Genomic DNA, 15,394 nt, shown 5'->3' on the forward strand with positions numbered 1-15,394 from the left:
CAGGTGGCATTGTCTTTGGTCTCACTTCAGTCTAACAGATTGGCAGGATGATATTTATACCAACATATTCATGAATAGCTACTTCTGGGCAGAGACAGATTCAAATTATCAAATGCACATTTTTATATAGCTCCTTTCCAAGAGCAGCTAACTAGCACTTCTTAGGCAAAAACATGGCAAAAAGGAAATTTACCTTTTGGGATCTGCTGTATAAAATTTGTGACAGTGCCCCACAGAAAAGAAGAATAAGATAATAAAATGAGTTAATGAGCTTCAGCTCTCTGGTTATGCCAAAGTGAAGCTCTGTAGCCGTTGAGACCACCTTGATGTTCTACACACATTATTCTCCATAGAAGGAATCATATCCAGAGGGGGAGATGGAAACTGCTTTGGGAGAAAGTAAGTCATCCCTACATCATTTTCAGCCTCCTTGCCTTGTGGGAACTCTGTACACACACCTGGGGTGTTGAGATTTGGCAAAGGTGATCCACAGTTGTGATTTTTTGAATTCCAACCCATTGGCCTCATATTTCTTCTGCCTTGTTTCCGATTGTCAGCGCTGGCCGTCCTCCAGTTTGATTTTACCACTAATTGTGCTGTGCGTTACCGTACCGAAATGAATCAAATCAAAATGCTTTTCCTGGAGCATTAGATAAAGCAGGCGAAGGTTCTGAGTAATGAGCAGATGCTGCTAATGCAGGGACAGCGGAGACCTTGCCAGGACTCCATCTGCTCCATGCTTGCCTGCCTTTGGCCTCGAGCCACGGCATTAGGGAATGGCAGTGTGCTCGAAACCCACTCCCTACTCGCAGAGTTGGTCTTGAAAGCTCACTCTCTGGTCAGAAATGAGATTACACACTTCTTAGGTGCAAAGAAGTTCTTATTTGTCCCCCTTACGTGGGGAGAGACAAGACCCCGTACATATTAGCATGTAGAAACCTAGATGGGACAGCCAACAGTCCTCTTTATATGGTGCCATCAAGCAAGGCAAGTGGCTTATCCACTTCTGCAGCACTCCCAGTGCAATTGTCTGAACACACACACAATCCATTGTCCAGGACTGCCTGCTCTGGGCTGAAGTGACTATGATTTCTCATTTACTGACGTATTAACAATGGATGGGAGTGGGTCTCTCCGAGCTTCTTTTTAGTAGTGAACAGTAGGACCATGTTTTAGTTAGATGGCTGTGGAGACTAGGTGCTTCTGAAGTTTTATTTATAGTTTTATGTTTGATAAAAATCAGTTCTTTGATAGCTTTGCTTATGTTTCTTGTTTGTATGTTGATGATGACATTTGGATGTAAGGACATGACCTTCAAATGCATATACAGTTTGCCCCTCCTCCCTTTGATTAACATTGAAGTTTTAGAAGTGGATTATTAACATGCTGAAGCATTACTTGGGTGATGGTTAGGAAAATTGACTATAGACTATGGAGAATTTTGTTTTTTCCCAAGGCCTTTCTAATACCTTTACCCACCCTTAGGTCTAGGAGTCTTCTTATTCGGACACTGGGCAAACAAAACAAAATGAAACAACTTTCTTACAAAAACAAAAAAATACCAGATGTAGTCTTTTTAAAAGATAGGGTACATTTACAAGTTTAGACAATGTTCTTAATGGTAAGAATGCTCACATTTTAAAGATATCCAGAGGAGAATTTAAAACTTTAAATGCAGAGTTCTGAACTGAGGTGGTTTTGGTGTTTAGGAAGTCTTTGTTAGAGCATTGAACTTTAAAGTTGACTACCACCTGGCATATTCTAGGGTGTTAGTTTTTGTTTCATAGACAAGTCATAGAGACTATATTATGTGATGGAGCCAAATAAAAATGTTCTTTTAAAGATTTTTCTATTCAGTGAGAAGAGCTTGAAGTTATACTTATATATGCTTTGGACTGAATATCCATTATAACTGAATAATGGGGCAGTATTCCTCAAATGGGAGTCCACAGATATGATCTTGGGTGGGGATTTGTGAGGTCTCTAGAAAAATTTTTTTTAATCTGTGTTTTTATTTTTATGGTAATCTAAAAAAAGATAATCTAGATCTTTTGACCTCGTAACTGAACTGTGGTGTGAGATCTTAGTATCTGAATTTGTATTTTGTGTTTACAGGCTATTGGTACCAAGTGAGCACCTACATGCCTGTGTTGACCTTGTAATGGATTGTTTTTTATGCTGAGGGACCCACAGATGAATTCTTAGGGATTTGTAAACTCTAAAATTTCAGAAACACTGGAAAGGAAGGTTTTCATGCTAGTAGGCACAGACTAGCAAATGACTAATATCTAGGATAACTATCAATTTTTGGAATTACTAGTGAAAATAATTTGAAATAATTTTTCTCATGCAGAAAAAATGTGGCACATTGAATTTATGATAGAAGATTTAATCCTTTGGTTTATTGGGGGTGGTTTTACTGAAAACTGATTTTTAATAATACTCATTATGGTGCATAAATTCAAAGTTCTGTTCTGACATTACAGTTGAAGCTAAAAACTGAAAGGAGCAATAAATAGCACAAGGTAACTTTTGGGAGATAGTTTAGTCTAGAGAAATAAATTGTCCAAGTTCTAAAATGTACCTAATGACACCTGAGCATGGATTTGCTTTTTGAGGAAGATAAATCAAATTTTAAGTGAGAGAGTTTAATTTTCCTTTCAATACTTGCAATTTTGGTTGTAGCGTTTATTTCATTCTAAACACTAGGGCTTTATTAAAAGCAGAAATAAGTACATTTGTGGAATAAATGTATTTTTGTTTTGAAAGCAAAATGCATCTGCTTGCCTGCATTTTCATTCAAAAAACTACTAGGCCAGCCCAAGTGGAGTAGGAAGGTAGCCAGTGGGAACAGGGTCAGCATGGAGAGGAAGTAGGGAAGCAACAGCCTGGCTAGGAGTTTGGCAGCATGTAGGAGATTGAGCAGGTGAGTGTACTGAAGATTATGGGAGCCAGTTTTCTCACTATGGGAGAAGGAAGGGACAAGTATGGAAAGGGGATAGCCAGAATGAATTCTGTGGGACTGGATTGGAATAGGAGGCATCCATGTGGAGTTTATGGCTTTCAATATAGATAGAGAAGTAAATAGAGTTGTATATGTTTGTATGTATATGTGTTCATGTATGTCCTAGCTTTGTTTGCCGAAAAGGGATGGAAGCAGCAACAGCCCAGTAGCAATGAGCACACCTAGTGCCCAGCTCTTGAAAATATCACTCTTCACTGAAATGAACCAGGACTGCTTGGAGAAATGGCTGACTCCAGGGCTGGATCAGGGAAAGAATAAAATAAGCTTGGACATCTGATGTACCAGGAAGTAAAGAGGTGCTTAAGAATGATGGTGACATGTCAGAAGAACACCAAAGCTATCTTGAAGCTGCTGCCACTGGCCTAAGCTGGGACAAATCTGAATGCCCAAGTGTAACATTAGACTATCTGTGCTTTCAGTTTTCTCATTCTCATTTGGTATTTGGTAACTCAAAACTGGCTGCAGTTTTGCCATAATCTAAATCTTTATGTAGGTTTTTTACCCACTGCTTTTTGTTTGAGCCGTTTATTACGTTTATTGCGAGGGAATTAACTGGTTAGTATGGTTTCAAGGTCTTTTGAGTGACTGTCACATGTTGCACACAGGTATTGATAATGCTGTATCCTACAGATATGAACAATCAATTATGTTAAAATAAAAATTTTTTTTTAATTTAAAAGAAGATTTTTTGAGGACTTATAATGGGATTACCAAATGCTGCCTAATGTCATCACTGGAATTTTCACTGTAAATCTGAGAAGACGATTGCAGTGTGACTATTGAAAACATTTGTAAAATACAAGTTAATATACTTCTTTTAGTGACAGCCTTTCAAATTATTATTTTTTAAAATCTTTTTATTAAAAAATCAAAACATACAAATATGGAGTAAATAGCATGATAACCCTTAAGTTAAAGGAAAAGAAACACTGTATTATCTGGCAAATAGTTTGGGAGAAGGGCCATAAGGAAATAGCAGTATTCAATAGTTAACAGCATTATTTTTAAATTACATGTTGCTAAATATTATATAGTTATGTCACTTAACATGTGGGTGGAAATGTTTTTTATGATATACATATTTTCCTTTTGGCGATAAACAGTATTTTAAAGAGAGAAGGAACAAGGAGCATAAGACTTACTGAATGCCTGGTCTGGGTCAGGCCACATGCTGGGCTGTCCCGCACCTATCTGATCCAGTGGAGGAGGTGGCAGTGTCATCGGCTACTTTGAAGTTTAATTCACCAGAATGTGAAAGGGCCTATTCATTGTGGCTCCCACATATGCAATACTGCTATTTCTGTATGGCCCTTCTCCCAAAACATTTGCTAGATAATATAGTGTTTCTTTTCCTTTAACTTAAGAATTTTTTGGCTATAGTGATTGAGAGAAGAAAGTTCTGAAAGAATGCAGGTTTAAAAAAAGAATCTGAGTTTTTATTTTGTACATTAGAATTAAATATTGACTATAAAATCATGCAGATTATGATTGGAAAACATATTTCATCATTAATTAGATTACTTATAAAGATGTGTATATAAATTATAACTTTTTAATATAGTATTACACGTAGAAAAAATTCTTATAAGATGTGTATACAAATTATAACTTTTTAATGTAGTATTACATGTAGAAAAAATTCAAATAGTATCAAGGAGTATATAGCAAAAAATAAATCCTCTTTTTTTCACCTACAGCCACCTGGTCTCCTGATATCCTGGTATCCTAAGTCTTCTCCCTAGAGGCATCTATAGTACAGTGTCTGGTGTACTCTTCCAGATATATTCTGTATTCTGTTTCTATCACTCAGTTATATTGTATGGGAAAATTGGCTGGAATCAGTGGCTGCATGCACAGTGATATGTCTTTCACATTTTCTCCTTCTTGGTGCTTTCCCTTATAGAAGAGCTGGTCCACATTCTTGGCTTCTCCATCGATCTGTTTTTCCTTTGACTTTGTTATTTTTAAATTCTTTTATTTAATCACATTACCATAGTCTTACAATATACTATTTGCCTCCTTTTCAATTTGCTGTCTCTTCATTTTGATTCTCCTTTTTCAAATGTTCTTTCCTTTCTGCTTTAATCTTGATAGCTACTAATATGTTCAGCCTTACTTCCTCTCTTCTTGACTCAGTTTCTGCTTTGGTGATCTCATGTCTGGTTGCTGCTTTGCTTATGCCCTAATTAGCCACTTCATTGGTCAGTAAGCCCAGTTATATTCTTTTACTTGTCATCTAAAATACAGTTTCCAGAATGTTTCCTATTCGTGTTTTGCTGCCTCAGGCAAGTGTTCAGCTTTAGAGCTATGGTCAGCTGGAGTGTTGAGGGTGACATGCAGCAGCATCCAGGTGAAGAGTGAACCTCACTCAGCCCCATTTTTTTTAAGCCCCTCCATGATTTCACCCTTCTTTTGGCCCGTGTTTGCACTGTTATTAATCTTCCACTGATGCCTCTTCCATAAGAACAAAACTTCTTTTGTCCCTTTAAACTTTATGCTACTGTACTTCTCTGGCCTGCATTTCAGAGTGATGCTGTGTGGACCTAATGAATGCAGAGGTACGTGTTTATTGAGTGCTGTGGGTGTATTTTACGTTTTTGTTAAAATGCTTTTTCCCTTATTGCAGAATTTCTTTTGACTCCTCCTTAATAACTCTGATAGGCAAGTGTTTATTTATGTGGTGGAAAGTGAGATTGCCAACTGTCTTTATAAACAGTCAGTTTCATTCAGTGTCTCTGAACACAGTTAATTGATCCTGCCTGCTTAACTATTATGAAGCTGATACCAAGCTTCAGGTGTTTATTGTGCAAGCTTAAAATGATAGGAGCTCATGGCTAAAATAAGTTCTAATCAGGAGATCGCTAAAGGCCCCGAGACAAATTCTGTAGTTCAAGTGACCAGTGTATGACTATCTAAACTATTAACCTGTTATAAATTTTATGGAGCACAGAAAAGATCAAAGGGGAGGGGCAATACCAATTGTGTTTTTTTCCAAAACCAATTCAGTGGTTATTTACCTTTCATGTAATTAACATAATTACCATTATGCTAAAAAGTAATTTTGGGAAGTTCTGCCTTGAGCTCTTATGACTCCACAGAGACAGTTTTAGTTGGGACTTATCTTTTTGATGGAAGCCTAATTGCAATTTTGGCTTTGTGCACACAAACAGAAGCAGCTAATTGTTTAGGCAAATAGCAGATTAATTTAAATATGCATCCCTAATAAAACAAAAATGGTATCCATTATGGTCCTTGTTCCCATGACGAGGAATATAAATATTCCATGCAAGTACCATTAGATGGAGGTCTTAAGGATTGTCGACATTATTTCACAGTGGTAGCACTTTCCAGATATCGAGTAATCTTTACAAAAGCTAACATAAATCAGTTTAAACTCATTTAGATCCCATTTCTACTATGAGCAGTTTCATTACCACACTCTGGCTGGCCTCCTTTGGGAGGTGGGAGGGGTGTGCTGTGAACTGGCATAGGTGCCCATCCACAGCTGCTGAGCAGGCTTTATGACTCTTCAAAACCCTGGCCATCGTTACTCATGTCATTGTTAATGACTGTTCCTGGTCTAGGATGAACTCAGAGTTCCTTCAGCCCGGCTGCTACCTGTCAAGGTGGAGGGTCCTGAGCCCAGGGAGCAGATGGGACTATCTACTTTATTGAGCTGATGGCCCTCACTTGTGTTCTTCCAGATTTTTCGAGAGACTCAATTTCTTCTTTTGTCTGCATCCTTTTCGTATTTATCGTGTTGGAACAGTAATGTTGTAATCCAGCATTATCTCAGAATTAAACATTTTTTATTCAGCTATTGAGGTTTTGTCAGGGAGAAAGAAAGAAACCGACCTGCTCTACTTTCTGTTTTCCTGGCATGGGGCAAAATCCATAAGCTCCATCTCTTAGGGATCATGCCTGGTGCAGGGAATGGCAACAAAGGCCTGCTTTTAAAGTCGCTGCTAAGAAACTGCTCAGAACCTCCCTTTGCATTTGCTGAGAATTGTTCTTTTGTTTTACTTTGACCTGATATTCAAGATAAATGTAGTAGACATCTTTTGGGATGTTTTCTTGCTCTGAGGCTCTTCCCCAGCCCTCCAGAGCTGGCATGTTCATAGTATTTGAGTTAGTCTTTGACCTCAGCTGCTTGGGCAAGAGATGGTGTTTTAGTCAGTTTTCTGTTGTTTATAACAGAATACTTGAAACAGGGTAATTTATAAAGAAACGGAATTTATTTCTTACAGTTTTGGAGGGAAGTCCAAAGTCGAAGGGGTATATCTGGTGAGGGCCTTCTTGGTGGGGACTCTCTACAGAGTCCCATGTCAACACAGGGTTTCACATAGCAAGGGGTGGGCAGAAGCTTGCATTAACATGCTCACTTGCTCTCCTTTATAAAGCTACTAGTGCCCCTCCCGTGATAACCCACTCATTCATTAACCCATTAACACATGAGTGTGTTAATCTATTCATGAAGGCATGGTCCTCATGATCCAATCACCTCTCAAAGGTGCCCCACCTCTCAACACTGCCACATCAGGAATCAAGCTTCCACATGAGCTTTGGAGGGGACAACCATTAAGACCGCAGCGTATGAGGATCCCCTTCCTGGGGGAAGGTAATTCACAGACCGGGACTCAGACTTTGTTGTGTGCTTGGAGTAGGAGACCTTATGGAGTGTGAATGGCCACTTTGTCCATGTACTCAGAGATGAGACAAAGCTGGTGTGTAGAGAAAGAAGAACGAAGCAGTTGCAGAGAGAAGCAAAGACAAGATCTATGGTGTACCCTAGAGACATGCACTGCCTTGGTTCTGAATGTCTGGTTCTGATTCTGACCCTTTATAATCTCCAGCTGTACCTCCTGCCCTTGGGCTCCATGAAATAGCTCCATTCCTTTCCAGTCAGTTTCCCATTTGTGTTTAAGACAGTTTCAGTGAGTTTTCTGTTTCTTACAACCAAAAACATTTGCTGAAACGTACGACAAGCATTCAGCAAACCTTTATTGATGTTTAGCCATGTTCAGCACTCTGAATTCACTCCTGTGGGGAATACAGAAGGAAAAGGACACAATCTTGCCTCTAAGTCCACATGGTGTCAGGAGCCCAATCCATTTTATTGCTGGGTCTGCAGTATGATAAAACTTGGTCTTTCAAATGAATTCACATCAGATTTTTAAAAATCATACCTATTTGAGAAGTGAACTTTTTGGCTCTGACAGTCTTGTCTACTTCTTCCTTAATAGTCTTTCAATGAATGTGGACCCAGTTTGACTTGAAATATCTGGAAAAGTTAGCTGCTCCTTTTTTGGGATTTTAAAATAGTGTGACAGCATCACAAAAATTAATCTTATCCATCGTTCCATTGCACTTTGTATATATTTCTCTGTTGTGGGTTTTTTTTTTTTTTAGTTATTAAAATGTTTCTCTTCAGTGTGTATTTTGTAAGAACAGGGGTCATATCCTTTCATTCCTTACATGCTCCCAAACAAGATGCTTGGTAGATGCCACTGGAATGTCAGCTGCATGCAGTCAGGGACTTTTTTATTTTATCTTACTCAGTGTGGTATCCCCGGTGCTTAGAATACTGCCTTGGTACAGAGCAGGAGCTCAATAAATAATTGTTGAACATATTATTGCATTGATTCCTTTTTGGCTAAATAATGGTTAACATGCATGATAATTAGCTACAACATTATAGAATAGTCTTATAATTCTAGTATTCATTGTGCAAGTCCCTGCAGTTTTGAGATTGAAAAAGTAGCCATGACAAACTATCTTAACTGATAAATTGACCATTTATAAATTTAGTTTTCCATCCTTCCCTGTTAGCTGCTGTGTCTATTCCTGTTTATCCTACCACGTGCTTTTGGGTCACATATCCAACAATACAGTTCAAAGTATAATTGCAAACCTTACAGAAGCTGCAGGATTCAATATTTTTGTTTAAAGTAGATATTGGAAGAACACCAGAAGTGGCAATTATGTGGGTAAATAGAAATGGCTTCTTTTTCTTATTATTTAAATCTCTTTAAAAGATAATTGCCTGCTTATGCAAAAATAATAACAGTGTTTGTAGGGTTTATAACATATGTAGAAATACAGAGTAGGACAACTTTAGCACAAAGGCTGGGAGGGAAGAAATGGAAGTGTGCTGCTGTAAAGTTCTGATACTGTGTGGGTGAAGTGGTATGATACCACCTGAAAGTACATTAAAGAGGTATGTTAAAATCCCGGGCCGAGCCCGTGGCGCACTCGCGAGAGTGCAGCACTGGGAGCGCGGCAACGCTCCCGCCGCGGGTTCGGGTCCTATATAGGAATGGCCGGTGCACTCACTGGCTGAGTGCCGGTCACGAAAAAGACAAAAAAAAAAAAAAAAAAATCCTAAAGCAGCCACTAAAATAGCATAACAAAGAGTATTGGCTAATAAGCCAACAAAGGAATTAAAATGGAGTAAACACATATTCAATTGACCCAAATAGTCAATCCAAAGAAAAAAGAGGGGAAAGAAGTAGCAAAAAATAGATGGGACAAATAGAAAACAAATAGCAAAATGGCAGATTAAACCCAACCTTATCAATAATCACATTAAATATAGTCTAAACACTCCAGTTAAAACCAAGACCAAATATAAGCTGTGTACAAGAAATCTATTTTAGATATAAAGACACAAGGCAAAGTGAGAGGATGGAAAAAGATCTTCCTGCCAACGCTAATCAAAAGAAAGCCGAGTGGCTGTGTCAGTATCAGACAAAGTGTATTTCAGAGCAAAGATTATAATCAGGGATAAAGAGAGACGTTGCATATGATAAGGGGTCAGTTTGTCAAGAGGACATAACAATCCTAAATGTTTAGGTACCTACAAGTGGTGATTAATGACTGCAAATGACACCGGCCCCACTGACAAGTGAGGACCTGAGCAAGTGAGACTCTTCCTAATTGAAGTAGAGGAAACTGAAAAAGATGACGACACAACAGACATTCAGAAGAGAAGGATTTGACCATTAAATTGATGGAGCCCTAGAGTATTTTTTTCCAAAAGGAACCTTCTTAGCATAGCTCTGTGAAACTCAACCTTGTGGTGAAGGGTATTTTACTGCATACAGTTCTGTTGAAAAATGATGCCAGCAAAACAACTACTTGATTAGTAATGAAAAATGTGTTTATAGATAAACTCCATGTGTGCTTAGAGTAAGTTGTGGTTAAATAGTTTCCATGCTTGGCAGAACACGGGGTGAGCTTGGTGGTGTACATCAGTTACTCATCGAGCTTATAGTTATTTTATACACTTGTAAATGCAGCCGCTCATCCTGCACTTTTCTAGCTGAATTCCAGCCCAACCACATCATGTACCAAGTGGCTTTGGACCAGTTGTGTCCAACATGGCGCCTCTGTTACTCCTCTTCTGTGAGATGAGTCTAATGATACTCTTCCCAAGATGGAAGTGAGCACTCAGCAAGAGGAGACAGATGAAAGGGTCAGAACCTCCAAAAGCTCTACGCAAACAGCAGTTTTTATCTCTTTACTGTTTACTGTGATGTCTCAAAGAATGCAACCACATACAATGTGTAGTATTTAGAGGAGGCACATGTTGAGACAAGACATCTCAGAGAGGGAGATCCTGTCTCCTAAATAATGTGTAGAGCCAGTAGCATTTTCTGCAGCCTATCTTTTCCTTCTGAGTCAGAATGGAAGGAATTTGCCAAGATATTTGCCAGGGGTATGTTGTAGAGACTTTTGTGATCTGCTTATCTCCCAAGTTTATCATAATTCTTAGAAGAGTACTTACTCTGTGTTTTACATTTGAAGCCACATTTAACTTGAAGAAGGCTGTATTTTTGTTTGTAATTGCTTATTTAGCCTACTGACAGTTTGAAAGTCTTTCAGAGTAGCGCAAATGTTTTATTTCTTCTAACTCTATATTTATTTAGTGCTGAATGATACTTTATAGTCAGATCCTAAATTCAAACATGTTTAAAGACAGTACAAGGCAAGAAAAAAGATAGGAAGATGGATTGCAAAGGGAAGAAAAGTGAAAAGCTCTATCTGTTCTAGGTAAGGAAGTTATAAGAAATAGGACTGGATTTATGGATGAGCAGTAGTGAGGACGTTTGCATTATTGATAAATATGCTTTATAACATGGCAGGCACTATAGAACACATAAAAATAAAAAGAATGGCACATCTTTAGCACTTTATATGGTTGATCTCCTTTCATCCTCCCAACAGTCCTGTGCAGTAGGTGATGTTACCTGCAGTTTTACAAATGAGGAAATAGGCCCACAGCTGTTAAGTTAGTCCCCCAAGTCCTTCAGCTAGCAAGGGGTAAAGCTGGATTTGAACTCAAATACAAATACATAACCACAGGCTGTGTTATCTCCACAGTTATTTCAAGATGAATTTTGAAAAATAAAATCAGTTGAAATTGTAACATAGCATTATCCAGCCTAATGTAAAAAGTGATTATTTTCTTGGGTAAATCTTTGAGAGGAAAGAAGTAGCTTAGTGGGTGGGAATGATAAAAAGAAATTATTTGGTGAGGAAAGAATCATCAATGGCATTTCAAATAGAGAAAAGTTTATATTTCTGATAGAAAAGTATAAGTTCCAGTACACCACCGGTTCTCAATCTCGAGCATATATCCCCAGAGTTTCTGGTGCCTGAGAATTTGCATTTCTTACAAGTCATCAGGTAATGCTGATGCTGCTGGTCTGGGGGACCACTTTGGAGATCACTGCTGTGGACAATTCAAGAAAAGGGTGACATGGTCAGTGTGTGTGTAAGAGGAATTGATCTGGGTAGCAACATTCAAGGTGCTGGGGAGAAAGGCTTTTAGTAAAATCAGCATTTTTTTTTTTTTTTTTTTTAATTTTATTTTGTCGATATACATTGTAGCTGATTAATGCTCCCCATCACCAAAACCTCCCTCCCTTCTCCCTCCCCCCCTCCCCCCCAACCATGTCCTTTCTGTTTGTTTGTTGTATCAACTTCAAATAATTGTGGTTGTTATATCTTCTTCCCCCCCCCCCCCCGGTTTGTGTGTGTATGTGTGTATGTGTGTGTGTGAATTTATATATTAATTTTTAGCTCCCACCAATAAGTGAGAACATGTGGTATTTCTCTGTAAAATCAGCATTTTTAACAAGTGTTTTAGAGCTGTGCAGCTGCTAACAGCAGCTGGAAGAGGGTGGTGGTATAGAAGGATGTACAATACTTGTAAGAACCCTTACAGTGTAGGTTATGACCATTTTGGGGGGAATGCTATCATCTAGAACAGTGCCTGGCGTATAATAGATGTGCAGTAATTATTTGTTGCATGAACAAAGGGATAAATAGAAGAATGGATTAAGAACTCCACATATTGAAACTGCTTGGCAATTAATATATGTACTCCCATTCTTCTTAGGTCACTCTCATGAACCATTTTCTTAATTTATCTTTTCAGCAAAGATAATTTTTGGAAAATGTTACAGAATACACAAGGAGATATACAATAAATTTCCCTCCTACACTTGTTCCTTTTTCTGGGTTTCTTTCCTTAGAGGCCAATCATTGTTAATGGTTTCTTGTGTATCCTCCTGGGATATTCCGTGTGTGTGTGCGTGTAAATTTTTTAAACACAAAAGTGATATTAAACACTATGCCACTATTCCATAGGTTACATATAAGGCTGACTCTCTCTTTTTTAGCTGCTCGTGTTATTCCAAATTCCAAACTTTGGAGGTGCCATTATTTAAGCAGTTCTCTGATGATAGACATTTAGATAGCTTCTAATCTTTTGACATAATTAAAAACACTACGGTGACTGTCCTTGTACATACTTTTTTGTGGAGAGAGACTTCCTCTTCCTTTTCGGGTCTCACCTGGTGACTCTCCTGTGTCAGTGCAGTTAACTGGGCAGTGGGCCATCAGCACAGTGGCTGTGGCTGCTGCTGTGGTGGCAGTGGCTGTGGTGGACCACCCACACAGAAGTGTTTTCAGCTTTCTCCAGCCTTCTGCTGGGTGGTGGGGGCTGCCCCTCTTTGTGTATATGAGTAAATATACAGTTGGATTAAAGAGGATGTACATTTGTAATTTGATAAATATAATCAAATTGCCTCCAAAGTGGGTGAATTAGTTTACATTCTCAAGAGAAATTTAGGATAGAGCCTATTTTTCCATGTCCTCAACACAGAATGTTTTATGAAATTTTTTATTTTGGTCAATTTGGTGAAAAGTGAAATGATATTGCAATTTTTATTTGTATTTTTCTAACTGTGAGTGAATTTTTACATATTTTCTTATGTTTAAAAGTCCATTGTATTTCTTTTTCTGTGAATAGCATTCTCATGACCTTTGCTTACTTCAGTTGTTTTTTATTTATTGAACCGCAGAAGCCCTTTATATATTAAGGAAATTGGCCCTTTGTTATACGTGATGCAATGTTTTTTACCAATATATCTTTTTTTAAAGATTTTCTTTATATTGTATGATTGTTGTTTTATACTTGCACATATGAGTGAGTTTAAAATTGTTTCTTTCTACATAGGATTTCTTTATATTTGGGATCTAAGGACTGGAAGGTATCCTATTCATCGTTTTGAACATGATGCAAGAATACAGGCACTGGCCCTGAGCCAGGACGATGTGACTGTCGCCACTGCTTCTGCTTTTGATGTCGTAATGTTATACCCTAATGAAGAGGGATACTGGCAAATATCTGCAGAATTTGAAGTTCAGAAACTGGTGAGCTTTTAGTGCTGGTCATTTTATTTACCATTCTTAGAATTTCTGGATCTAATACGAACAATAGTAATGATGTTGGCAGCTCCCATTCACTCAGGGCTTCCTGTGGGCCTTACGTCCACAACTCTCATGACAGCATTGTGAAATGGGTACATTATTTTGCCCACTTACGAAGAAAGCAGCAGAGGCCCAGAGCAGTTTATTGACTTGCCCCAGTTCTGAGAGCTGACTTTGGAGCCAGAGTTTCTTACCCTTATGGTCCTTGCCTCCTTCAGACTACATGGTAGGCTCACCCCTGGAAATCTGAGATTAGTTTCTGGCCTGATATAGAAGTGAAAATGAGTTTGGTGGTGTCATCCCAGTTCAAGTGTAGGTTTTCATCCTACACTTTCTTCATCCCAAGATTGTCTCATGTGGAATTAAGAGTAACTTTTAAGTGAAAATAGATTTAAGTCAGCAATAATTGAGCAGCCATGTTCCAGGATGTCATGCATGAAGATGAGCCAGCTTTCAGAACCTGTCATGTAGAGCTTCTTTCAGAGTTCAGTTGTATATTAATCTCTGTATCTGTATAGTGAGGGGTGATTTGGTGGTAAGAAGGAAGCATTCAAATCCATCTATACTGAATTTAGATTTTATTGACCGAAACTTGAAATTGGCATTGGTGGGAGAATGAATGGAAAAGCCAACACTCAATAATGAATTGATGGCCTGACCTGGACCCAGTCCTTATTCTTCTCTCCTTTCTCCCTGGTGGAAATCTTGTTACACTAGAATAACTTAAGCCATGGCATCACCACTTTACCTCCATAAGCTTCTGTCGTTTAAGTATCAGATCTCTGAAGTTTGGATGTAGTGTCCCCCCTAAAATGCCTGAAGCTGTCCTCTCATCTTGGGGTTTTATTAGAAGAACATGAAGGTATCATATTTCTGTATGTTCTCAAAACTAGCATAGTGCTTATTAATTGGTCTCTGACTAAAGAACACTGTAGACTGGTAATAATTGTATGAACTTAGACAATTACTTAAGATGAAAGTACCTCAACAAAGTGTAAATCCAACCTTGGTGATAAGGTGGCATCCTGGCATAGACTGAAAGCTTTTTGAAGTAGTTTATAGCTCCCAGCAAATGGCACAACCACTGTCAATCTGAGCCTTTTGGTCTGTGAAAAATCCAACATAAAGATGAAGTTAAATGGCTAGATGGAGGATGTCAGTTTTAGGAAAATAAGAAGTGATTTTTAGGAGCAAGAGGAAGCAAGCAGCCACTGCTGGAAGCGTGTTTTTTAACACTTTTTATGTATTATTTCTCTGAGTGAGGGGTTGCCACAGAATGTGCCAAGTATCCCTGGAAAAGGTGGTACCCCCTGGCCCGTAGAGCTTGGCTATTTTTGTCTTCTCCAGATATGCTCCCAGAATAGTGATGGCAGTGTTCCCAGGGGTGTGATGCTAGCCTGGAGTGTTCGTCCTTTGTGATGGACCCACGGCTTGGAACATTGGGCCATCACTCACACTTTTGGGCCCAAGGATTAGCAGAGTCACCCAGACACTTACTCTCTCAAGCTCCTCTGGACAGTTGTCAGGATTCAGGCCTTTGAATTCATTTGCGTATTGTCAGGGCAATGCTGTTCTTACACTGTGGGTTTT

The 15,394-nt window shown here is 38.6% G+C and overlaps 1 protein-coding gene across 1 annotated transcript in view; it reads left to right on the plus strand.

The window, feature by feature from the left end:
- Positions 1 to 15,394, plus strand: part of FBXW8 (F-box and WD repeat domain containing 8) — a 108,877-nt gene that overhangs the window by 52,221 nt on the left and 41,262 nt on the right. Inside the window, exon 6 of the mRNA XM_063085616.1 lies at positions 13,551 to 13,747. Coding sequence (XP_062941686.1) covers positions 13,551 to 13,747 — 197 coding nt within the window. The remainder of the gene's footprint in view (positions 1 to 13,550; positions 13,748 to 15,394) is intronic.

Source organism: Cynocephalus volans, chromosome 2 (genome assembly GCF_027409185.1).
Source record: "Cynocephalus volans isolate mCynVol1 chromosome 2, mCynVol1.pri, whole genome shotgun sequence".
Taxonomy (NCBI): Eukaryota; Metazoa; Chordata; class Mammalia; order Dermoptera; family Cynocephalidae; genus Cynocephalus; species Cynocephalus volans.